General features: G+C 35.5%; 7 protein-coding genes and 2 pseudogenes across 13 annotated transcripts; 6 read left to right on the plus strand and 3 right to left on the minus strand.

Moving 5' to 3' along the window:
- Positions 1 to 1,252: 1,252 nt before the first annotated feature.
- Positions 1,253 to 9,888, plus strand: set-5 (the record flags this gene model as incomplete). Of its 4 annotated transcripts, NM_001269683.3 has the most annotated exons (18): positions 1,253 to 1,823; positions 2,396 to 2,742; positions 2,983 to 3,147; positions 3,193 to 3,297; positions 3,602 to 3,928; positions 4,123 to 4,227; positions 4,435 to 5,967; positions 6,017 to 6,130; positions 6,268 to 6,471; positions 6,867 to 6,968; positions 7,083 to 7,199; positions 7,280 to 7,399; positions 7,663 to 7,779; positions 8,105 to 8,218; positions 8,401 to 8,607; positions 8,892 to 9,051; positions 9,282 to 9,494; positions 9,693 to 9,888. In NM_001269683.3, 18 exons carry the CDS (start codon positions 1,257 to 1,259, stop codon positions 9,750 to 9,752), a joined length of 4,677 nt encoding a protein of 1,558 aa, NP_001256612.1. The 4 variants fall into 4 exon arrangements, with proteins under 4 accessions (NP_001256612.1, NP_001263889.1, NP_001256613.1 ...); NM_001276960.4 differs by lacking the exon at positions 8,105 to 8,218 and having other exon boundaries at positions 1,257 to 1,823; positions 9,693 to 9,879; NM_001269684.3 differs by lacking the exon at positions 1,253 to 1,823 and having other exon boundaries at positions 2,513 to 2,742; positions 7,083 to 7,208; positions 9,693 to 9,752.
- A 656-nt stretch (positions 9,889 to 10,544) lies between these two features.
- R08A2.9 (uncharacterized protein) lies at positions 10,545 to 10,926 on the plus strand (the record flags this gene model as incomplete). The annotated part of the gene is made up of 2 exons (NM_001269686.2): positions 10,545 to 10,587; positions 10,814 to 10,926. The coding sequence occupies 2 exons, from the start codon at positions 10,545 to 10,547 to the stop codon at positions 10,924 to 10,926; spliced, it is 156 nt and encodes a 51-aa protein (NP_001256615.2).
- Positions 10,927 to 11,482: 556 nt separating this feature from the next.
- R08A2.8 lies at positions 11,483 to 11,715 on the minus strand (annotated as a pseudogene). Its single transcript has one exon. A coding segment is annotated over exon 1 (233 nt).
- Positions 11,716 to 13,663: 1,948 nt separating this feature from the next.
- On the plus strand, positions 13,664 to 13,987 carry ssp-33 (MSP domain-containing protein; the record flags this gene model as incomplete). The annotated part of the gene is made up of 1 exon (NM_074229.5): positions 13,664 to 13,987. One exon carries the CDS (start codon positions 13,664 to 13,666, stop codon positions 13,985 to 13,987), a length of 324 nt encoding a protein of 107 aa, NP_506630.1.
- Positions 13,988 to 14,235: 248 nt separating this feature from the next.
- On the plus strand, positions 14,236 to 14,583 carry R08A2.6 (annotated as a pseudogene). The gene has a single exon. A coding segment is annotated over exon 1 (348 nt).
- Positions 14,584 to 14,902: 319 nt separating this feature from the next.
- On the plus strand, positions 14,903 to 16,357 carry R08A2.5 (START domain-containing protein; the record flags this gene model as incomplete). 2 transcript variants are annotated; one of them, NM_074230.6, is made up of 4 exons in its annotated part: positions 14,903 to 15,154; positions 15,262 to 15,372; positions 15,546 to 15,645; positions 15,835 to 16,357. In NM_074230.6, 4 exons carry the CDS (start codon positions 14,918 to 14,920, stop codon positions 16,257 to 16,259), a joined length of 873 nt encoding a protein of 290 aa, NP_506631.3. In that variant the 3' UTR covers positions 16,260 to 16,357. The 2 variants fall into 2 exon arrangements, with proteins under 2 accessions (NP_506631.3, NP_001263890.2); NM_001276961.5 differs by having other exon boundaries at positions 14,918 to 15,154; positions 15,262 to 15,393; positions 15,835 to 16,356.
- Positions 16,358 to 16,493: 136 nt separating this feature from the next.
- Positions 16,494 to 18,244, minus strand: R08A2.2 (Serine/threonine-protein phosphatase). Its single transcript, NM_074231.7, has 6 exons — positions 17,826 to 18,244; positions 17,359 to 17,694; positions 17,093 to 17,302; positions 16,862 to 17,047; positions 16,678 to 16,816; positions 16,494 to 16,636 (listed from the first exon to the last, which is right to left on the minus strand). The coding sequence occupies exons 1-6, from the start codon at positions 17,964 to 17,966 to the stop codon at positions 16,533 to 16,535; spliced, it is 1,116 nt and encodes a 371-aa protein (NP_506632.2). The 5' UTR covers positions 17,967 to 18,244; the 3' UTR covers positions 16,494 to 16,532.
- A 541-nt stretch (positions 18,245 to 18,785) lies between these two features.
- On the plus strand, positions 18,786 to 19,712 carry fbxa-147 (F-box domain-containing protein; the record flags this gene model as incomplete). Its single annotated transcript, NM_074232.3, has 2 exons — positions 18,786 to 18,933; positions 19,094 to 19,712. Exons 1-2 carry the CDS (start codon positions 18,851 to 18,853, stop codon positions 19,710 to 19,712), a joined length of 702 nt encoding a protein of 233 aa, NP_506633.2. The 5' UTR covers positions 18,786 to 18,850.
- Positions 19,713 to 20,829: 1,117 nt separating this feature from the next.
- Positions 20,830 to 21,878, minus strand: R08A2.1 (DUF236 domain-containing protein). Its single transcript, NM_074233.4, has 3 exons — positions 21,456 to 21,878; positions 21,228 to 21,409; positions 20,830 to 21,181 (listed from the first exon to the last, which is right to left on the minus strand). The coding sequence occupies exons 1-3, from the start codon at positions 21,766 to 21,768 to the stop codon at positions 20,888 to 20,890; spliced, it is 789 nt and encodes a 262-aa protein (NP_506634.1). The 5' UTR covers positions 21,769 to 21,878; the 3' UTR covers positions 20,830 to 20,887.
- Between the last annotated feature and the right edge of the window lie 2,150 nt (positions 21,879 to 24,028).

Genomic DNA, 24,028 nt, shown 5'->3' on the forward strand with positions numbered 1-24,028 from the left:
AACAAGAGTTGGATCAAACTTGAAATAAGCTCAGAAATTTTTTGGACGAAGAATTTGAGCACTGTGTATACGGGAACACAAAACTCTGAGAATGCATAGTGCGCAAAATATCTCGTAGCGAGAACTATATTAATACTTAAAATGACTACTGTAGCGCTTTAGTCGATTTACGGATTTTTGAAATGATTTTCTTTTCGAATAGTGACATCGATATTCATTTTTCTTCGTTTCCTCGTATTAGTTTTTAATTTTCGGCTTAATTTCAATATTCAATCGATAAATCAATGTTTCCGAAATTTAAATCGAAATTTAAAGATGTTAAAGAATTACTGTAGTTTTCCCTACGGGATATTTTTTGTGTCAAGGAATAACCTTGTAGCCATTTAAATCAAACTGATATTTTCAGCTATCACTTAACGTTTCTTTGTTTTTATATCCTATGCAGTATTTCTCGGCACGGCACGACATGTTGTCGCGCGCGACTGACAAAAAAATTAATTGATGACTACGGTAGATTGCGAAGTACGCAGAGGCTTTTGCGTACTTCGCCATAACTTTACGAGCAATTGTTTTCATTGTTTTTCAACAATTGCAATCTTATTTTTGAACTTTTTACTCTGTTTTCTTTAGTTTTTTTGGCCAATATTCGATTTATTTGTTTGAAAATTTATATTAAACGTTGAACATCACGTAAAACTTTTATTTGTGTCGGGTTTCTCCGTGAAAAATTGTACTTCATGATAAAAATAACTTTTAATAGTTTTCAGAGCTAAAGTTCGGCATTTTCCTATGTTTCTGTGTTATAAAATCTTGTTCAAAACAGAGAATTATCAAAAAAAAAATCCCGAAAAAATAGTGGATATTAAAAAAAAATCCGTAGAGTCAGACAATTAAAAAAAATAATTTCCTCGCATTTTCTTCAGTGCCTCTTAAATCATCGAGCAAATTGAAGAAAATGGGCCCAATAACTTCACGAATAAGAATTTTCCTTCCCATTAGAACTATCCGTTTTTCAGTGAAGTGCATATAACTCCAAAATTTCGCATTATCCTTTTAAAAAAAACCAACACAAATTCTACAAATGTTCGAAGAAACGGTTTTTTTTCATCTATTTTCATTCCTGCGCTTAATTTTTGTCATTTTTCTGAAAAAAAAAACCGAAAATCTGGTTTCCTCTATGCTTGCAGGCTTATTTCTATTTTAATCCATATTTTCATTGCCAAAATTAATTTGAAATTTATTCAGATCGCATTATAATGAACCCGAAAAACAAATCATCAACAATCATTTCGAAAAACGTCGAGGAGCTGCTTCCGACACTATTCCCCATCACAGAAGTTCGAAGTTTCGGAAAAAAGTGTCGCAGTATCGAAATTTCGAAATCCTATTTAATCAACAGAGCTCTCGTCTCAAATCTAGACATCGAGCCGGACGAGCCAATTGTGAGGATTCGAGGATTATTGGCATTTCATCATGAACTTCAAGAAGATTCTCGAAATGTGAACTTTCTATTCACATACGGATGTGTCTGTTTGGATGCTCGAGGGACTGGAAATAATCCTGGAAGATTTGTCCGAAGAAGCTGCTTTCCGAATAGTTATCTTAGTTATGAAAGAAACAATACAGAATTCCATATAATTATCAAAGCAAGAGACTTCATTCCATATGGACATGAGATTACTATCGATTTTAATGACGATTTCTTTCCTTTGAATTGTTCATTAAAATGTACTGTGCACTTGGAGGATTCTGAGAATTGTCGACGGGAATGGAAGAGAAAGTATATTCAGAATGATGGTTATTGGAAACCGCCGGAACTCTCTGTATGTTGAAATGTGCCGAATTTAAGAAAATTGCAGAACAATTGGGTTTTACTCCGAAATCCCCACGAAAAACGCCAAGTGTTGGTATTTCACAGAAAAACGAAAATTTTCGATTAAAAATGTCTGAAAAGCTCAATTGGAAAAGCAGAACGGTCTTCTAGACATTTTGAATATGGTACCTTGTTGCATGCATAAGCCGCTTTTGCGGCGAAATTTTCACAACACTTTGCATTTGTAACAGCTTTCACACGTGGTGTTAGGCTGTCTTATTTAATTCTGATCTACAAAAAGTGCGGGAATAGTTTTCCAAAAAAATTGTGACGTCAGCACGCTCTTAACCAGGCGAAATAAGATGAGAAGTCTGCGTCTCTTCTCCCGCATTTTATGAAGATCAAATCAAAATAAGACATTCTGACTCCCCGTGCTTTCAGACATTTTTTTATCGAACATTGTCGGTTTTTTTTCTCACCGTCTGGCAAAACTTTTCGTTTCTGACAGTACAAGCTTTATAAATAAATGAGATTGTCAAAGTCGAGATTTGAAAGTTTGAATCAAACAAAAGTTATTTTCAGATTTCCGCATCTTCAAGCAGCACTTCACAAATCGATCCTGAACCATCAAAAACACCATTTAACGAAGAACAAGAGAAACTACTTAAATCGATTATCAATCAATCAAAAATCATTCCGATGATGCCACGACACACGAAACATCTGTGCCACGTGTTCAAGCAGGAGTTTGGATCAGAGAAGACTGTCGAGGAGATTGACGATGATCTAGGAAAATTAATTTCGGATTTCACTAGTCGAGTGATGAAATCGAATATTGTATTGAATGATGATCGTCTGATGAATGCAATAACATTACGCAATGTTTTGTATGTGACAAGTGTATCAGTTGAAGAGAATGTACTAGAATGGTTTGTTTTAATTATAATTATTTGACGGTGTGAAGGATCGAAAACTGGAAAAAAATTGGCTCCTTATTACGAATATCCATGTGAAAAAATGCTGAATATTTTCCCTGATTTCAAATTCCAGCTTGAAATCGTCTTGTTAAAAAACTGAAATTAGTATCAAAGTTTAAAAAAACTTCTCCGATTTTCTCCACCTTTAACAACTTTCGAAACTTAAGAATATTTTAATTTTTTTAAATTCAGGCTCCACGACGCTGGTGTCAATGTGTTTCTGAACAAGAATCGACAGTTATTTTTGATGAAATATTCGAAGACAGACAAGAGTCCGTTGAATGTACACAGTTTGGATCGAAAAACCAAAGACTATGAGCTGTATTTGAAGGAACAGATGACGAAACTTCTTGCAGGGTTTTTAATTTTTTTTTTTCGAAAATTTTAAATACTAAAATTCAGGATGCCTGATGAATCTGGAAGAGAAACCAGCCAAGCAGCAAATGAAGTAGAAGTTCAGGCAGCGATGGAGAACGTGGAAGAAGGAGAAATTGTCCCAGAGAGCGGGTTTGTATTGTTGTTCAGAGCGATTTTTGCCGTAAAAACACGGATCCGGGTCTCGAAACAACAGATTTTTCAACGGAGGAGTATCGATTCTGTGTTTTTTTTTTTGCATTACAGCATCTAAATGTGCCTATATTACCGTATAAATAACCAAATCAGAGCCGATACTCCCCTTTTAATGCAAAAGTGTGTGCGCCTTTAAGGATTACTGTAGATTCCTAAAGACGCACACATTATAGAATTGGTCGTTTCGAGACCTCTAAAAGCGAAAAATGAAGAAAACTATTCAAGCAAATATTCATTCCAGAAATCGCGTGTTCTCACCATTGCCACCACCGCCACCTCCACCTCTGGAAATGTCAAGAGAATCATCGCCGATTAGCTCAGTTTCAGGAAAATCCATTAAACTTCTCACACTTCAACTAAAGGAAACTATGCATAAGAAGAATTCTTTTTTTCATTCCAGTTATGTTAAGAAGGAAGAAACGGGAATTATCAATGGAGAGTCGATACAAGTTACGAAAAAAGCTGAATCATCTCAATTTTCGGATTCCTCTCCAATTCTTCTAGTAAATCCACACGTTCACACAGAAGCGCCGGAACCAACTCCAAAAGAGCATATGGAGAGAAAATGGTACATTCTACCTTTTATTACGGGTGATCCTCCTTCTAATCCCTGGAAATTGAATATTTGTAAGAATGCCGAAAAAAGACGGAAAATTTCGCATAACTTAAGAAAAAACGATACAAAAAGCCATTAAAGTGACGGAGCTTTTTGTGTTTTAATTTTGAAAAATGCGACAATTGGGTAATGCCTATTTTTTCCAGGAGCACCACCCATTCTGGAAGCATGGGTGAGCTCCAGAGACCTGTGACGTCACAAAGTTCCAGAAAATCGAGTCGCTGGGATGTCACTGAAGAGGATTTGAAACGGTAAAAATTTTAGAATAGAAAATCGGAAAATCTCGAAATTCTGAAGAAAAAAAGTTTAAAATAAAGTTCTCACAATCAGCATAAAAGGATTTGTAAATTTGAAACAAATTTGAATATTATTCAATTCAAACAATCATCAAATCCTTTTAATGAATTTTTCATTAAAAAAGTTGTTTTAATTCTATAAATTTATTTCCTCATTTTCAGAAAACTTTCCGCCACGTCATCCACCCACAATCCGAGAGAACGTGCTTCCGTGGAACTGGAAACCCGACAATCCGAAGAGATACAAAAACTTCAGCGACTTGTGAACGTGATAAAGCCTCGTGATGATTCTCTGGAGGGCACCTCGAATTTGGATGCTGCAAATCGAGAAATTCCAATTGAAGCATCGAGCACAGCGCCGCTCCTTTCGAGAAGTTTTCAATTTTGGCGGGAACGCTCAAAATCTCCTGATGATTCTGCTCAAAATCACTCGGATTTGCACGGAACTTCATTGAAAAGCCGTCCAGATGCTCAGAAAAATCCAATTCCGCAAGCAGTAGCTAAAACGATGTTGAAATTTCCAGTTTCTACTCTAGACCGGCCGGTTAATACAAAAAAATCGATGGCATTTGGACAAGAAGCTCAAATCATGCCGAAAAGTTCAGTTTTCGTTAATAATGCGGTGAAAATCCCACAAAAATTTGTCATAGTGAAGGAAGCTAGCTCTGATAATCCAAATGCGGCGGAAAATCCAGTTTCTACTCAAAATACCGTGGATTTGCACGATATTCCATCGAAAACCCCGCAACAGAAGGTTACGTCGGAGAATAGAGGCTCAGGTGCTCCAAATTCGTCAGAAGATCAGCAAAAGCTCGACGAAATAGCGCCAACAACTCAAATTTTACCGGAAGATCCAGTTTCTGTTCAAAGTCGCTCGGATGTGTGCGAAGTTACAGCAGAAACTTCTCAAAAATCGGTTGGACCGGAGAGAATTGGCGGAGATGCTCAAAGTTCATCGGAAAATACAGTTTCTGTTCGAAATCGCGTGGATTTGCACGGAATCCCTTCGAAAACTCCACAAAAATTGGTTCAGTCAGGAAAAAGTGCTCAAAGTTCGACGGAAAATCAACAACAGATTGAAATGACACCAGAAGCTCGAATTTTATCAAAAAATCCAATTTCGGCTCAATCGAAAACCCCGGTGAAAGAAGAACGTCCCGAATCTCACAGTTTGTCGGAAAGTTTCGCTTCAACCCAGCATCCAATGAAAATCTCGGAAATATCTGAAAATTCCACCCAAAATCGTTCGGATTCGTCGAGAATTGGGCTGCGATCGGTGAAATTGGAGCAAATTCCGTCGAGAACCATCAAAGTAGAAGAACCAACGGATTTCCCATCAAACTCGGAGCCAGAAGCTCAAATTCCGCTTGAAACGAGAACTTTGGAGCCGTCCGAAGCTTCAAGTGTGCAACCGGAGCCCCCAATCGACCAGGAAGAAGCTGAAAATGATGAGAATCCAGAAATTTTGACTCCAAACTCGCCAACAATTGATCAGGATGAAGCTCAAAATTCAGATGCACCAGATGCTTCCGCGGATTCAGATTTGCCGAAATTGGAGCCAGAACTCGAGCGAATGATTGATTTTCTCGTGGAAATTACAGAGAAAATCAGTGTTCCAGCGATTAAAACAGATATTTGGAAATTGTATCAAGCAAGGATGAAGCAGAATGTAAAAGAGGAATGTATTCGTCAAAGGTACTGACTAGAATTTCGAATATTTTCAATCATTCTGTTTTTTTTTCAGATTCATGTCAAAACTGGCTCCGATTATACATCGTTTGGATAATTATAGCATTGAGGCTCGAGTTCGCATCATTTTCGTTTTGAGTGTTAAGGTGGATGCGGATTTTTTGAAAGAGTATGATATTTGTTCTCCTGAAAATATAAAAAATTTCATAATGGTTTTTTCAACAAAAATAATTCAAAATGTTCTTTTAAAAATTATTATTATGTTTCTCGAAAAATTATCAAAAATTCCATAAATTATTTTTCCAGGCTTCGCAAAAACGCCGTGGTTCGTGTTGATGACGAGCAATTGATTACAAAGTATGTGTCTTGTAATGATGGTGGATTGAAGCTTGAAGGAAATCATTCAATGTCGGATAGGTTAAAGAATCGAAAGAGAAGTTTGGATTTGATTAAGGATGTCGATTGTGAGAAGAAAGAGGCCGAGCATGATGTTAAAAAGACGAAAAAGAGGTTGGAAATTGCTGAAATTTGAGAATAAGTCGGATTAAACATTAAAAAAAATTGTTTTACTATAAAATATCAAGTGAAAATATCAATTTTTGGAAAAATTCTCTTTTAACACTACGAAAATTCTTCTTCGAGAAAATACGAAATATTTGAATTTTCCAAAAAATGCAGCGAAAAAACGCTGAAAATGAGAAAAAGTTTGTGCGAATTTTAAAATTTCCCGCAAAAATTGAAATAAAATCAACCATTCCGTAAGTTCCGTAAAAAACGAATTTCAGAAACATACTAATTTTGGTACTTTTTTTAAAATGGTAAATTTCTAGAGAATAATTTCTTCCATTTTTTGAAATTTGAAAATTACCGGAAACAAATTTTTAATGTAATTTTCCATTTTTCAGCACTAGTGGTTCTGAGAATGACACCGACGCAGAGGAAACGGATTTTCATTCGATAACTGAACGACAACCGAAAGTTGTTGAAAATTCTGAAAATAGGAAGAGGTTAGTGAATAACTCAATAAATTTACTCCAAAATTCTAAATGTTCAGTGTTTGAACAGTTTTTGAATACAATTTTAAAATTTGCTAACATGATTATTCCTAAAACAATTTTCAGAGCTTCGTCAGCCAAAAGACGTCTAGTGACAAGTTCTTCTGAAGAAAGTGACCAGGATGATCGATCGAGTCGATCAAAAACTGAAAAGCAACGGAAAATTGCAGCAAATGAGAAAAGGTTAGTACGGTATGTACAAATTGCATATTTTTATTAAAAAATCGTGATTTTTTGTAAAATTTAAATTTCCCCATTTTTAGATCTTCCACCGCATCCAGAGTGCGTATATTGAGTGACTCATCAGACGAAAGTAACAGAGAGGAAGGACCAAGTTGCTCGAATTCCAAAAAGCTGACTAAAATTTCAGGAAATAAGAAAAAGTTAGTTGAAAATTCAAATTTCCAGCCGAAAAAACTAGAGTAGGCAATTTTCAAAGTTATTTTCAATCAGGTTTTGAATTGCATACAGTTATTATTTAAGGGAATATTAAAAAACCGAAAAAAAAGTGTGGAAAATTCAATTTTCCTAATTATTCAAAAAATGTTTATTTTAAAATTTTTAAAATTGTCGCTTGGATTTTTTTTGAAAAAACCTCTCACTAAATTATTTCAATTTTAGAGTTACAATTATTTCAAATTTTCAGCCCCGCGATACTCCGAAAACGTTTGCTGGGAGACTCTTCCGACAAAAGTGACAAGGACGAGAGAACAAGCTGCCCAAGTTCCAAAAAACGACCAAAACTTGCTGAAAATAAGAAAAAGTTCGTGTGAATTGTTAATTTCTTTGTAAAAAATTTATTTTAAAATTTTCAAACTAATTAGATTCTTTTGAAAAAAACGAAAAAAATTCCAAACTTTTCTGAAAATTATATGAAGTTAGATAATGCTCACGTTCTGTGAAATTGCAGAATTTTAGTTCAGAAAATTTCTTGAAATTTTAGTGCTTTTCTAGTAAAATGATCAAACGATCTCTCAAAAATTTTTCTAATTTTTGCAAAAAAAAAGTGGCTTAATCTTGTTTTTAATTTTTATCATGTCAAAAGTTATTTTTAAAAATTTGAAGAGTATTTTTTTAAAATTTTTCAGCGCTTCCCAACCCAAAAGATGTCTCAGTGGCTCTAATGTGAAAAGCGACAAAAATGAGAAAGCTGGTTGTTCGGGCACCAAAAAACAAGAAAAAGTCGTCAAAAATAAGAAAAAGTTCGTAAAATTTAAAATAATCTTCGAAAAAATTTTTTTTAAAGAAAACGAAAAAAATATACGGTTTCTATAATTTTGGCCAATCTTTCAGATTTTTCTATTAAAAAAAAACAGCATTTTCAAACAAAATAAATTGAACATTTATAAAAATTCATTCATTAATAAAATGGTTTTTTTTTCAGACCTCCAACTCCAAAGGCCAATGAAAATACCACTACTTCTGATCATTCCAGAATTGAAACTGATGATATTCAATTTGAAGGAGTATATCCAATTGAACCCTGTGCTCCTGTATCTTCTGGAATGCCGATTCTTTCTGTGAAAACTGAGCCAAGAAGCACTGAACATTTGAGCTTCTCCTATGAGAACGTGGCATACACCCAAGCGGAGTACGATTTTGTGATATTTTAAGAGAAATACAAAAAAGTTGAAATATTTTTGGAATTAGATTTAAGTTTAACGAATTATTTTCTTTTTTTTCTAGAAGTTAGGTAGATATTTTTTGATTTTTTTAAAGTTTAAAAAAATCAGTATTCATAATTTCTTCCCTTTTTAAACGACAAAATTGTTTTAAATAATTTAGAAAAGTTAAATTTCTCCAAAAAACGTTTCAAACACCTTTAAAACTAAAAAACACCGACTTTTTTGAAATTTAACTTGATTTTTCTTTCAGATTCTCTTCGACGACCTACGCATGTCCAGAACCAACAGAGACAATCAGCCTTCACGATTTTTTGACACTTTTACGTCGCCTTCTTATTCTGTTGCAATGCGAAGAGCTCGCGGAGCTCGCAAGAAATATCAAGACAATTAGCGAAACTGGAGGCGATGAAGTATGGGAAAAATGGCTAAAAATTAGGGAAAATCTGGAAATTTAAACAGAATTTCATCAGTTAAATTTGAAAATAACAAAATTATTTTTTATTCCTGATTCATAAAGGAATTTTCGTAGGAGATTTTCGATTTTCTTCAAAAACACACGAAATATCATTTTCTTTTTCTCCGAATTTTTGGGAGAAAACATGAATTTCTTTAAAAAAAAAACAATCCCAATTTTTTTCAGAAAATTCCAACGAATCGAATCAATTCGGTGCTCGACGTGGCATTCTACAAAATTCAGCGAAAATTCGTCGTGACGTCATCTCCCAATTCGACGAGCGCCCGAGAATTCCTGAAACTTTTCAAGAATCTCCTAAATTTGTTGGAATCTCGAGCAGTCGACATGCTCTTGGGCCAAGTTTCAGGGAAATTGTCGGAGTTGGAGCATGTGGATATGGTACGTTTCCGTGAAAATTAAGCCAAGAAATGGGCGGAGCCTATTATCAGATTTTTTGAAATTTGATTTCATTTTTTTCAAGTTTTAGCATATCTGATGTATTTACGCTTCCATTTTTCTGAGTTAAATTTTTTCTTAAAATAAGCGCCGTCCATTTCTTGGCATCGATTTTTTAGATTGCAACAATTTTCTTTTCAGAATCTTTCAATTGCCTATATCGAAGAATGTGTCAGGGCAATTCTCTCCATCTTCTCATAATTTGAATATACTGTAACATTTTTTTTTTTCAAAAAACAAATCTGAATTTTGTTTTCTGAAACCGTATTTTTTGTTTCCCTCCTGTTCCCTTGTTTTGTTATATTCTAATTTTTTTTCGAATAAATCCACTGAATGTTTTTTTGTTGCTGTAGAGAAACTGTTTTTTTTGTAGAATTTTGCAGAAATTGTTGTGCTAATTTTTTAATCTCTAAAAATTTAGGGAAGGCTGCTAGTTTTTTGCAAACTTTTCGTCTTCCTCATCGAAATAAGTTCAGCTTCAAGAAAATACAAACAATTTTGTTGCATGTTGTGTTTTTCAGGAAAATTGGAACATCAAGAAACAATTTTGAAATGTTCTAGTTGAAAATGCTCAAAATTTGAAGCTCAAATTTCTGAATTTTTTGATGCAATCCTTTTAAGAATTCTAATGCCAAAAATAGGCTCAAAACAAGGGGTGGGCGGCAAACGATTTTTTCCGTCAAATCGGCAAACCGACAAATTGCCGATTTGCCGAATTCGTCGGAAGATCGGCAACGTGCCGCGAACAGAAAGCTAGTTGAACAGTAAGCTACATAATTCTATGAAAATATGTAGAAAAAACGGAAAAAAATTCAAGTTATCTGGTCACGGATTCCTCGTGACATTTCCTATATATAGTCCCACAATTAAGAGAATTGATTCATTTTTCATGATCTTTTCGAAGGAAATGTGATCATTTGATGATCTTTTCAACGTATCTGAAGGACAGTATGCAAATGGAACGATGTTTGAGGTTTCAGCAATGGCCAGAGGATGTGGAGATTGTTGGACTCACTACTGCGTTGTCGAACAAAAGGTGAGAAATTTAGAAATATGGTGCATCGATGCGTGTGCCGTATTTTGGTAGTAGTTGGTGTGAGAAAAAAGTTGCTATCAATAATATTGTAGAGCAACAAAAGTTGAGCATTTTGTTAGTTGACAATTGTTTGATAGCACCAAAACCAACCGACATATGAACTGTTAAAGTGTGACAAAACATGTTGCAGTGAGCAAAAATGATCAATAAAGTGTTCATGTTTCAGGATCTGAGGAAGAACAAACTTCAGACGATCCAGTGATCGAACAAGAAGAGGAACTCGTACAATCTACGGATGCTTCAATGAGATGGTTGCTGGCCATGTTCCAGTTGGCCTGATTTTTGCTGATGCTCCAGTTCAAGCTCAAACCGAGAAAATTCCAGGACCAGAAAATCCATGGCCAACCGAAAAAGTCCCAACTTCAGTAGAATCGGCAACGCATGCTCCAATTCCACCTACCACCCACTACGAATTTTAATGGACGAGTCGCTGATCAGAAGGTGAGTTTAGAATTTCAGAGTCTAATTTCAATTTTCAGATGTCATCACTTCCGGTGCAAGCACACACGCAGGATTGCCGAGCAGATTTTATTGAGGTTCGATGTCGTCAGCCTGTTGGAACTCATCGGCAAGCATCGTTACAGGTTCTTATTGATCTTCCTCTTGTAATATTTTTGAATAAAATTGTGTATTTGAAAAGGGGTTTTTGTTCATTTCGTTGATGCACCATGTCTTTAGAAGCTCAGGTGGTTGTGCAGCCAGCAGCCAGATATGTCTCGCATAACTATTAGCCTCTTCCAGGGTAATTGAGTTTTTTAGGGAGCTGTAGCTCCATTCACGATAATCCATATTTTGATTGACAACTTACAGTAGTTTAAACTATCTTCTACATACATTACAAATTCTACCGGCAAATTGTGCATCCATTAGACTATACAAAATATGTTTACTTTCTGTAGACTTAAAATTGTGATTCGATGATTGTCTCAACACCAATTGAGCCTAGTGATTTTTTGCAGAATCCACTTCCTCTTGAGTCTCCCACCAAAACTCAAAGCGTTGGATGGTTCCGTATTTACTTAAAAAACATCGTTTTCTCTTTTCTTCATGACATCTTGAGTTTTCTTTGATGCATTCGTAGTTAATACAGTGCGTCCAACTTCTATAGCACCCCCCTCCAATTTGGCGGTTTGGAGCTTCTCAAAATATTTTTTGAAAAAGTGCTAGTGCAGTTCGATAGCAAATGTTGAAAAACCTATGCTCCCCAATTTTTATTATGATATCTCAAAAATCACAGGAATTAGGTCAAAATATCGGAAAAATGGCCGTCCAACTTCTATAGCACCCCCTCTGATTTTTGGCAATTTTCGGTAAAATCGGGGGGTTTCTTCTTAATTAATGAATTTATTTTGTAAATAACTTTACACCAAAATAATCATTTGGTTTCACTTTCACATTTAAAAAATAAATATACCCCCTGAAAACACGTGGAACGCCTAGGATTGTCCTGGAACGTTCGTATTTGCTTCAGAGGCCATTTCTCGGCTCCCAATGATTTTCGCAGCACCAAACTTGACCAAAATGATCTTCCCCACCTATGCATTACTATTCAAATAATTGTTGAGAACATTTATTCATATGACCCAAATGGTAAAGAGAGCAACTGCAGTGATTTTCAAAAGGCTTGATTTAACTATGAAAACAAGCGTTTGGAGGCGCAGAGCTGAAGGTTGGTAATACATTTTCGACTAAAAATTACTAAATTATAGCAAAAAAATAAAAATTATATTATGTGAACATCAAATCTGTGGAAATCCATGGATACATCAAATGCTAGACATCTACAATCACCGATTCAGGTTTTGTCTGTTAGCTTTTAAGTTCTTTGACCATAGAAATATTCAATGAGCAAATTCGCTAAATTTCAGTTGAGTTATAAATACAGCTACAAAAATCGTCATTCAGAAAATTATATCTTACTTTCGTCTTTAAAATTTTCGCGTGTTAGCGTGAGAAAAATACTTGCGGCCTCGCTTTGCCTTTGTCCTCTTTTGAGCGGTCTCATGAACTTTTCCGAATAAATTTTCGAAGACTTCTAATCAAAATCAAAGCTTCAAGGATATTTGAACCGGGTGAGCTAAAATTCTGTACAATAGGAAGTCAAAACCATCAGCTCTGCGCCTCCAAACGCTAGTTTTCATAGTTAAATCAAGCCTTTTGAAAATCACTGCAGTTGCTCCCTTTAACATTTGGTTCATATGAATAAATGTTTTCAACAATTATTTGAATAGTAATAAATAGGTGGGGAAGATCATTTTGGTCAAGTTTGGTGCTGCGAAAATCATTGGGAGCCGAGAAATGGCCTCTGAAGCAAATACGAACGTTCCAGGACAATCCTAGACGTTCCACGTGTTTTCAGGGGTTATATTTATTTTTTAAATGTGAAAATGAAACCGTCTGATTATTTTGGTGTAAAGTTATTCACAAAATAAATTCATTATTTAAGAAGAAAACCCCCGATTTTACCGAAAATTGCCAAAAATCAGAGGGGGTGCTATAGAAGTTGGACGGCCATTTTTCCGATATTTTGACCTAATTCCTGTGATTTTTGAGATATCATAATAAAAATTGGGGAGCATAGGTTTTTCAACATTTGCTATCGAACTGCACTAACACTTTTTCAAAAAACATTTTGAGAAGCTCCAAACCGCCAAATTGGAGGGGGGTGCTATAGAAGTTGGACGCACTGTATTTCAACAAGAAGAAACATCGTAAGTTGAATAAACTGCATATTCGTCGAAAATTTTGGTACTGATTTATTTATTTGAAATTGGATTTTCATCGATATGCCACGATACAGTTTGCACGAGTTTTTGATTGTTAAAAATCTGTTTGTTTCAAATTTATATCAAATTTATGTTTCAAATAATAACAATTTAAAAAAACGTAACCTCTTCTTAACTCCCTTATCAGCAAAGTTCATCAAAATGTCGATTTGCACCCTTCCTCCTCCATATCAAATTTTTCCCTCATCTATTTGCTGATCAAATTTGTCTCCTCAAAAAGAAGTCAGAAAATGATCAATATCGATCCTCCATCCGGCGACTGCCCAGCTTCTGGCGGTTCATCAACTCATAACATTGTCTCCGAATCGGAATCTCGGTTGGCATTCAAAGTCAAGTCGTCCAACAATGAATCGTATCGTGTTCGCCCAGTCTATGGATTTGTTGATGCAAAGGGAAAGGCGAAGCTCGACGTGAATCGTTTGGCTGGACCACCGAAGGAGGACAAGCTTGTCATTCAATATGCGCGAGTCCCAGCTGATGAGACCGATCCAAAGGCTCCGTTTGCCGCTGGTGCTCAGCAAGGAGAAGTCGTTGTCAAGATGGTTGCTACTTAACAAAGCTTACTTTATGGTACTTTTCATATAATAAAAAGTTTTGTAAGATTATTGGTTTTAAACAAAATATTTTTTTTCTGCGTGCTAGGGGTTTACGAGTCGTGGTTTGATTCCAAGGTCTATAATAAGGTTTCCACGTAGACGCCAAAACGCCTGCATGATCGTAAGGCCTGCCTCGCGCCTTTACATATTTCTGCTGAAACACATGTGAAGGTTTACTTAATTTTATTAATTTTATTTTTATCCAAATGAGTGAAATGAAAGAATTAGATATTCGAGATATCACCTCAAAAAGCAAGAAAAAAAGACTGGAGGACGGCGTGAGGCAGGCAGTGAAACTGCGCCTTGTATACCATGGAAGCCTTAGTCTGAAAAATTTAGATATCGAACCTATGGGACGTCTCAAATCCAATTAATGCTGCATCTACACTCCACCTCGTGTGTGGAACGATCTTTCGATTTGGGAGCCGGATGAGCATGCGACAGAGCAATGTCGTGGACATACGCTTCCAGAGAAGAAGCACAAACCAGAAGGAGGAAATGATAACAATAAGGATGCAGAAGATAAGAGAAATTGGGGATGTGACGATTGTTGAAGGAATCCAAATTTTCCTTTTTTCTTTTTTCTTTTGAAATTTTTTATTTGTTTTATGTTATTTTTGAATATGTATTAGTTTTCTAATTAATTGAATTGAAAGTTAATTGAATTAAATTAAATATTTTCAATATAACCAAAAGTCTGCAAAAGAAAATCATATCTGGAGATATTTTAATTTACTGAAGGCCAACAGTCCTGTCATGTTCCTACTACAATGCTATACCAGGACCAGTGCTTTCAACTAATTGCACCTCCATCCGGTTTTCCGTTTCCTCGGATCATCAACTTTTCCCGTTACTCTTCTCCAACCCATTGCATAATACTGCTATGTCATGAATACAACCTTAATACTTTACTGTTATTTTTTACTTTTACTACTTTTTTATAAAACTGAAGGAGCTGATCCTTTAGAATCATTAATTAGAAATGGATGGTTGATGATTCGAGACTACGGCGAAAAAGTGATAACGAATATTGCAATACCAAGAACTTCTGATGTTCCGGATGGAGTTTCAACTGCATTTCAATTAGATCCTAATAAGAAAAAGGCACTGGACACTATTGCGCAGGTATTAATTTTTAAGAAAATTCAAGTAGTGAGAAGATTTCAAGAATATTCCCAAGGGGGGGGGGAGGGATTCCCCCTAATAACCTCTTATAAAAATAAATGTTTCAGATGATGAACACTTGTCCAAGAGGATTTCCAATTCAAGATATCAAAGGCTTGTGGCATGTGACAAGAATCAGCAAACGAATGTTGCATACTACTTTTGTGGATATTCATGAAGTAGGCTTAATGCCTCTAAAAGTAAAAAAAGACCACAAAATAGTCTTGAATTCATTTGTGCAAAGGAAAATGGCTTTTTTAAAACTCCGTATTAAATCCAGAATACTATTTGCCAAATTTAGATTCAGACTCAGATCGAAATTTTTAGAATTTTTTATTGTTAATTATTTTAGGCTATTGAAAAGCTGTCGAGTGGTTTGTCGATAGGCTCAAGAAAATCATTATTTTCATTGTTCAAAAGTGATCCAGTTATGAGATGCTTTCAAATGACAGGTGAGTTAAACTTACACAAGATTAAAAAAAGATTGCTAAGAACTTACTGAAACATGGAAACTTTAACATTCCAAGGTACTCTTTGACACAGCAGAATATTTTATCATTGAATAGCCGCGCAAAAACTAAATTTATTACATGTATAGCTGACGGATTTCCTTTTTTACTTGATAAAATTAGAAATTTCAGTTCTCAACGACTCAACTTCTTCACCATTCGAATTCTCCTATCTCTCCACCGACAGCCAACGAAAATCAATAATTGGTCATGTATCCCGTGCCTCTTCCACACAACTAACTCTCCATCTCGCATCCATAATAGACATTCCATTTCTAGTTGTTCAGGCCTCACCGACTTTCCTGATTCTCTCTCAAACTGATACTATTCCAACTTCATGTGAAAGTTTCCTAGTTCTCGAGAGAAATCCTACAACTACTGTATCATTAGAAACGTCACAAGCTCTTTCAGAACTCGGTGCAAACTCTGCATCGAATCCAATTATATCTATGAATAGTTGTAATGATCTTCCTTCCAAAATACCGTCAGAGTCTAACTCTATAATTAAACCAGCTTCCCAAGTGAACCGATTGAAATTGAAAAAATTTATACTATAATTTTCTTTTGTTGCTTCATAGTCCTGAGGATGCATTCTTCCAAATCTTCATGATTTCCTTAAAGAATCTGTGGTATATTTATATGAAAATTATTTTTTTCTGTCGTTTTAACGTTTTATCTGGCCGAGCAGGCGCTTCAAGCGGAATATGGAGAGCGTCATTTAAGCCCGTGGCCATATAATCGAGGAAATATTGCTCTGTGTAATAAGCAGACAGCTCTGGTGAATCAAATTTAAACGGGAATATCACACATTTTATTTCATATCTCAAAGATCACTGCTTTTTAATTTCAACTGGCTTCGTGACAGGTGGAACGAGTTGCACTGACGGTGCTGTTGGCTTGGGAACATCAGCAGATTGCAAATGACGACCACGGTCTGAAAATGCATAGATTTTTCAGTAAGACACTTAAACCTACTTGGATCTGGACTCGCAACCCTCAGCCCTTTGTAGTTGTTCTCCATCAGCTTTACAATTTCAATATTTTCAGGTGTTGCAATCATTCGTGGACGGAGAACTGTGAAGGATATCTCGTAAGATTCCGAGACGTGCATAATCTGAACAAATCAATTTAAAAAAATTTATAACCTCGTATAACTTACTGCTCCACAATTGGTATCATTCCCACAATAATATGGTGCAGAGAATACTGTGACACATTTTTTGTTGAACAAGAAGTTGAATCCTTCCTGAGACACTTCGTGAGCTCTGACAATCAACGAGAGGCCAAGCTTTTTCAAGAAAACATCCAATCCTTTTTCACCGAAAACTACAGAAATTGCGCGTTGCTGAAAAGTACAAATTGTCAATGTAAATAGTAGGCATTGTGATACCTTGTTCATTGCAAACGTGTTGCACTTATCTTGAGTTGGATCAGCCCACATCAAATCAACTTGAAGACCTTCGTCACAGGTTAATGGAGTATTCGGTTTCTTCAGAGCTTTGAATGATTCCCACGAGTTACAGTTTTGAGAGATTCCTCCGTGCATGCAAAGGATCCGTTGACCTACTCGAGCACAGAGTGGAAGCTCGTTGAAAACATTCTGAAAGGCATAGAGATATTATAAAAGTCGTGATTACGGGATAATCTTCTGTTTACTTGATATTGTCTCCACATCCTTCCTCCTCTCTTTCTTGCCAATTCCTCATAGAAACCATACAAACGGTTCATTTTCATACACTCATGATTGCCACGTAGCAAATGCACCGAATGAGGATATCGAATTTTGTAGCAGAATAGAAGAAGCGACACTTCGAATGATTTGGCTCCACGATCCACATAGTCCCCGAGAAATAGAAATTTAACTTTTGGAGGATATCCAACGGCATCAAAATAACGAATGAGAGCATCAAGTTGTCCATGGATATCTCCGACAATTGTGATTGGATGCTCAACTTGGAGCATTGCTGGAAGTGGATTCAACGTCGACTCAGCCTGTAAATATATTACTGTAGGACTTCAAAATCTGCTCAGACTTGCGCGTGGGAATTGCTGCATTGTACAAAATTATACGACTTTCAGAATCTAGAAGAAATCGCAAAATACTCGAATGTTCAAATTCATACCTTTTCCAAAATAGTGTAAATCTGCTTGTCATTGAATGCATCCGTCACGCCCCATTTCAGAAGATGCTCAATCATTCGTTTGGCGAGTTGATCCACTGATTCTCCTTCGTACAAGTCTCCCTTTTGACTTTCCATTATCATGCTTCGAAAGTCGACTTTTGAAAATTTAAACTTGGGAATACATTTTTTGCTCGGAAAGATTCTTACGTTTCTTTTGACGTGAATTTAAGTTTCGTGGCTACGTGAAATTAAATTTAAATATTTTTTAATATACATATATTTTTAACTTCATCTAAGACAATTTTTTACTCCGAGTGCGTATTTAAGCCAGCATGTCGTTGTTTTAATATATATTTTAAATATATTTATAGTTTTAATATAGTTAATATATGCGCGGAAGGGTATATTAAGGAATTCGCAACAAATTAGAGAAGTGAGGATGTGGAAAAATATCAGAAAAATGTGATTTCTTCGAAAATTATACGCTTTTGTTTCAGTGAGGACGTCCATCGTTCTCAGCTAGGGATTTTTGATAATCCAGTAATATCAAATCAAATCTTTTTCCAAAGGAATCGCCCGGATGGAATGCCTAATAGAAGGGCACCGCGAGCCTTTCTGTATCGGGAGTCTTGGCAGTATGAAAAATTTACAATTAAAATCAGAAAGTACAGTTTCTTATCAGTTCATGGAAGTGTCAATCAGAAATTTCGAGTTCGTCGCAAACCCACAGATACCAGGAGGTGAGTGAAAACTGTTTCAGATACATCCTGAAGAATCTGAAATTGAATTTATTCTCCTTCCAGTTGAACACTCAACAGGATCGCGAAATTCGGAATCACGTAGTTTCAGAATAGCATTGATGTTTGTCCCTTTGAAAAAGAAATAATCTTGTTCATCGTCATAATTCTTCGTTTTTTTTTCTTCTTATCTCTGGGATGCTATCAGTAGTCAGGTGTAGGGGAAATGGAAACGACATGTTCAGCTATTTTTTAGACATTTTCCTCCGAAGAAGCTGCTAGCTGAAGATGCGTACTTCACGCCCTTGTCTAGAAGAAATGCCTGAACTAGTGATGAAAAATATTTTGGGTAATGTTGGATTACAGTCTATGTGAGTTCCATTTAAAAAGTATCAGTTTGTAATTTGTATGAATACTCTCTTTTTTTTATTTTTCAATTATATACAAATAGTAAAAATTCTAGAAACAAATTGGAAAAATTTATAATAGCTCTATTGAAACTTCTTATTACCGTTAACATCTTACTTTCAGTCTAAAACTCCGTTTGGTATGCAAACATTTCTATGATTGCATTCAACTCCTCCAACCAAATATTCACCTCAATTCAATTTCTCTGGAAATATCTCCAAACTTACTTATCTGTGATATTGAATTGAAGGAATGCCAATCAATTGGAGTAATATGCAGAAAAACTGAAGATGGATATTTTTTACACCGAAGGAATAGAAAGTTGACAAAACTCATAAAAACCCAAGATTTTTACACAGAGTTTCGTGAAGTGTTTAATCTATTATTGAAATATCAACGGGCACTACTTCAAAGGTTTTCTATAAACTTTGAATCGGATGGAGATATTAAAATATTTGAAGAATTGGTTCACATCCTCAAAGCCAAACGACGCTTCCTTCAGGTAGAAACAATTGATATTAGTTTATTGGAATACCTTCAAGCTGTACAAGTTTTGACGTACATTCATCCAGAAACACTCAAAACTCTGAATTTTCATATTTATTCGGAAAAATGCAATGATCTAGATCTTTTGGAAATTGTTAAACTGAAACAATGGAGACTTGCTTCCAATTTGAACATTTCAAGCTTTGCTGCTTCAATTTCCGTCTCTTACTTTATACAGAGTAACTGCTCAGTTTGAAACCGTTTCTTTGCAAGATTTGATGGTCTGGAAAAAAGTTTGTTAGCTTTTTTATTTTGAAGGCTGAAATTTTAAATTCAGATTTTTATACAATCTTCAAGAATGCAATATTTTATCATTTACAATCGATGTATCAGCCAAGAAATTGTTCAAGAGGCTTTTGGCTCTTCAAATAACTGGGAACCTAACCAAGTTTGGTACTTTCGAATCCCAGAAGCCTCTAAAATTTTAACGATCATGTTTTGTGTAAATAGCCACATTCAATTCTTCAAGCTGGATTTGTCTTCTATTCCGAGGAATTCAATTATATCATCAAGTTAGAATTGTTTCAATTTTTCGGTAATGTATTTCTTAAATTTCGGTGAAAATAAAATGTAATTCATTATGTTGTTCATTTTACAATTGCAATGCATGTACAAAGCTAGATGGAACTTTAGAAAATCGCGTTTTTAAAAGTTAGATTTTCCACAACGGGACAATAATCTTGGTTTTGGAGTTTTCTTTTTCCCTGAAACTCAAATTTCGGCTCACTGGAAACGTTAAAAAATTATTTGCAAAAAACTAGTCCATCTGAATTGAGTAAATCCGTTGAGAAGAAGATTAATTGTGATTTATTTAATTTCGAAATCCATATTTTACCTTTCAAATAACTGCGCTTTCCGGATCCCAACAGGGATACTTTTCCAAAATTAAAGGGCGGGGGTAGACTGAGTTGGAGTTATTTTGGTCTTTCTCAATAAAAACCTCTCCAGCTTCTAGATTCTGAGCTCAATGACCTTCTTTTCCCATCCGCCCTGAGAATCTGGTGAAGATTTGCAAGAACCAGTTAGTCGATAATTAGCAGCCGACAAATAGGCTAGAGTTGGCTACCTCAAAATTGAATTTAAATTGTTATTGATCTTTGTTGAAATTTATTACAGGATTATAATTGTGAAAGAAAACCTGCAGATCTTTAAAATATATAAGTGCAAGGTAAACTTTATCCTCGGAAAATGCTCTTCAGCTCTACTCGAAAAGCATCGAAAGACTCTGCTAACCAATTTATATGCATACCACATATTTCATGTGGAAACAAATTTAAAGCACCTTCGTGTTTTTAAAAATCCATAAACCGGGCTACTATTCAAATATTTATTCGCTGTTCATAATCTTTCTACAAATAACTCCAGATCACATTAAAACTTCTTCTTATCAGCTCCAAAGATATCCTGATTCAATCCGGCCAGCGTTTGATAGTTGGGATCATGAGTTGCCGCCTTCGCACCAACTTGAGCAGGAGCACGTGGAGGTCCTCCAGCGCCACCAGCACCACCACCTTTCTTGAAGATGTCGTCATTGTTGAGTCCGGCAAGAGTCTGGTAGTTGGGGTCGTTTGTGCCAGCTTTTGCTCCTGGAGCAAGTGGGGCTTTTGGTCCAGCTGGAGCGCCACCTGGTTTGAAGATTTCGTCGTTGTTGAGCCCAGCGAGAGTCTGAATTGGGTATTATATATTTGAGATTTCGCAATACAAGACTAACCTGATAATTTGGATCATTGGTCGCAGCTTTTCCTCCTACAGTTGGAGCCTTCGGGGGTCCTCCTGCACCACCTCCAAAAACGGCGTCGTTGTTGAGACCAGCCAGTGTCTGATAGTTAGGATCCTGTGTTCCAGCCATTCCTGGTTTTGAGCCCGGAGCTGGAGCTCTCGGAGGTCCACCTTCTAAAATAGATTGGTTCTGGATCGTTCAGAAGATTAAGTATCTTACCTCCACCTCCTGGTCCAAACACTGCATCATTGTTCAATCCCGCCAAAGTTTGGTAGTTTGGATCTTGAGTCGCCGCAAGTGTATTCGTATTCTTCGGTGGTTTTGGTCCAGTTTGAGAACTGTCACTTTTTCCCTTCTTTCCCTTCTTCTTTTTCTTCTTATCATTCCCAGAATCATCTTCGTCGTCTCGTTCATCTTCAGCTTCACTATTCGATTTTGAAGACTTCCCTTTCTTCTTTCCACCGCATTGAACAAGCAATAAGAGCATCGACGAGCCGAACAACATCAAGAGATTCAAAAGAATTTTGAGCATTTTTTGGAGACGTGGTAAACTTCGACGATTCTTTCTCACAAACAACCAATATCCAGCGAGAGATGCGTTTGTCCAAAAACCAAACAATAAAAATTCAAACTAATCAAACTAAACATTTTGAGAGGGTGCCGTTAAAAACGAGAATAGTTTTTGTTTTTGGCGAGGTCATCAGAATTTAATTGTTTAATTTTTTTCAAACAAATCCCTAATTGTGAGAAAATATGAATAATTGAAATCACTAGCTCAAAAACTGGCGATGCTTCAGCAGCATACATGGCGCGTAAATTCCGGATGTGGTTTTAAATTTTTTTTTGAATGTCCAATTCAAAAATGAAAAAAATACACATTTTATTGAGAAAATTGGCCGAGATATATGTTATTTTCCAGAATTTTTAAAATACTTAACATTTGAGATGGGCAGGCGCGAGTCGGAGGAGAATAGAGGTGATCCCAAATTGGGATCACTTCTATTCCTAGAAAAGCGTTTTTAATCGAAAATATTATAAATTTCAGTGAAAATTTTATAAATTTCTTTTCAAAAAAAACACACGATATTCAAATGTACTCTTTTAGGTATCCGGATTATCTGGATGGTATAATATACTGCTATACTTGTTTGAAATGTTTTCCGCAAAAAGGTCGATTGTTCTAGCGTTTTAATTTTTTTTAAGGAACAATTTTCTAAATTGAAAAACCGAAGAACACAGTTCAGTACTTACAGAATATGTGTACCATATCGGTTTCAGCTGTGTTGTGCCTGTTTTCAAAACATCTCCGCAGATTGACGTCAAACGGTAAACCTCTCAAGTTTTATTTACTCGGTACCTGACCTCTATCTACGTAACGATCAGATGAACCAATTGAGCACAGTTCTCCAACCATCTTCTAGATTTCCCCTATTTTCAGAATTCTAATCGGCTTCTGACCGAATAGTTCTTAATCGTACCAAGAATCCTGATCCGCTTGTTGCCGCGAGCTCTCTGCGGGGCCGAGGTTAGGATTATCAGAGAAAAGAAGAGATTGATGTCACGACTCGTACATTCTATTCAATATCTATTCAGCTTGCGGATGAATAGCGATTTACCGATGACGAAGGTGACTTTAGCAGGAGTTTTATATAAAAGCCGATAGAAATTTGATAGTGAGAGTGCGAGCGAGTTTTCAAGTATAACATCATTTTCATTTCCTAGACATCCCTATTGACTTCTCCCAGACAAAAACATTTATATTGTCTACCATTACCATTTTTTTAGCTATACAGTTGGAATATTTCAGAAAATTTTATAGAATTTAGGAATTTTTAGCTCTTCGAACGTTTACGAACTTTCTGAATTTCTGATATTCAACTTCTAAATTTGAACGATAACTCACATGTATAAGTTTTGGGCTTTGCCGACCATCAACTTTACAAAATGAGCCAGTGCATCATGTTTTTATCAATAACTTTTTAAATTTAAATTCTATGAAATGATATAGACAAATATTTCCTTTATCTGAAAATTGTAAAAATCTGAAAAATCCTGAGAATTATCGACATTTGTTGGCCAAAATTTCCAACTCAGAAAATTTTTGAGAGTAGTTCCAATTTGAATTGAGAACAAAATTATTTTCAGAAAAAGCAAATAATTTTCTATATTCTTTCATTAAATTTAAATCAAAACTGTTGGCATGCCAAAAAATTAGCACATTTTGTAGAATTGCTGGTCGGTAATTGTTGCTCACCCATCGTAAATTTACGGGCCTACATTCACCTTGTCGTATCGTTGTTTTTAAATAAAAATTCTTATAGCTAAATAATTTATCTTGAGCAAAAAGCCTTAAATGGTCCACATAAGTTTGTAGGCAACTGCTCTCTATTTCTAGTTAAGTTTTTGTTCAAAAAAGTGAACAGGTGCCTTGCATTTTTGATTCCAAAGTGCAGCTACCCAGACAAAAAACGATAAGTAATTAATTAATATTTTATATCATATGATAATAGTCAGTCTATTCCATCAACTATATCGTAGACAGACTATCAAATAAAAAAACAAAACCAGGAAGTTTAATAATTCCCCAGTTAATACCACCTTCATTTGAGCCAGTATAAATTTGTTGCTGAAACCTCTAATCCAGTTTATTTTTGTCTCAAGTTCCTCAATATTTACGTCATTTTCTGGTTTCTCAAAACCTGGATAAACTTCTTGAAGTTGTTTTAAATCTCTTATCGAAGGAAATTGTCTTCTATTTTTGTCTCAAATCCACCCTCCGTCTTATCTTACTC

This window comes from Caenorhabditis elegans, chromosome V (genome assembly GCF_000002985.6).
Source record: "Caenorhabditis elegans chromosome V".
Classification (NCBI taxonomy): Eukaryota; Metazoa; Nematoda; class Chromadorea; order Rhabditida; family Rhabditidae; genus Caenorhabditis; species Caenorhabditis elegans.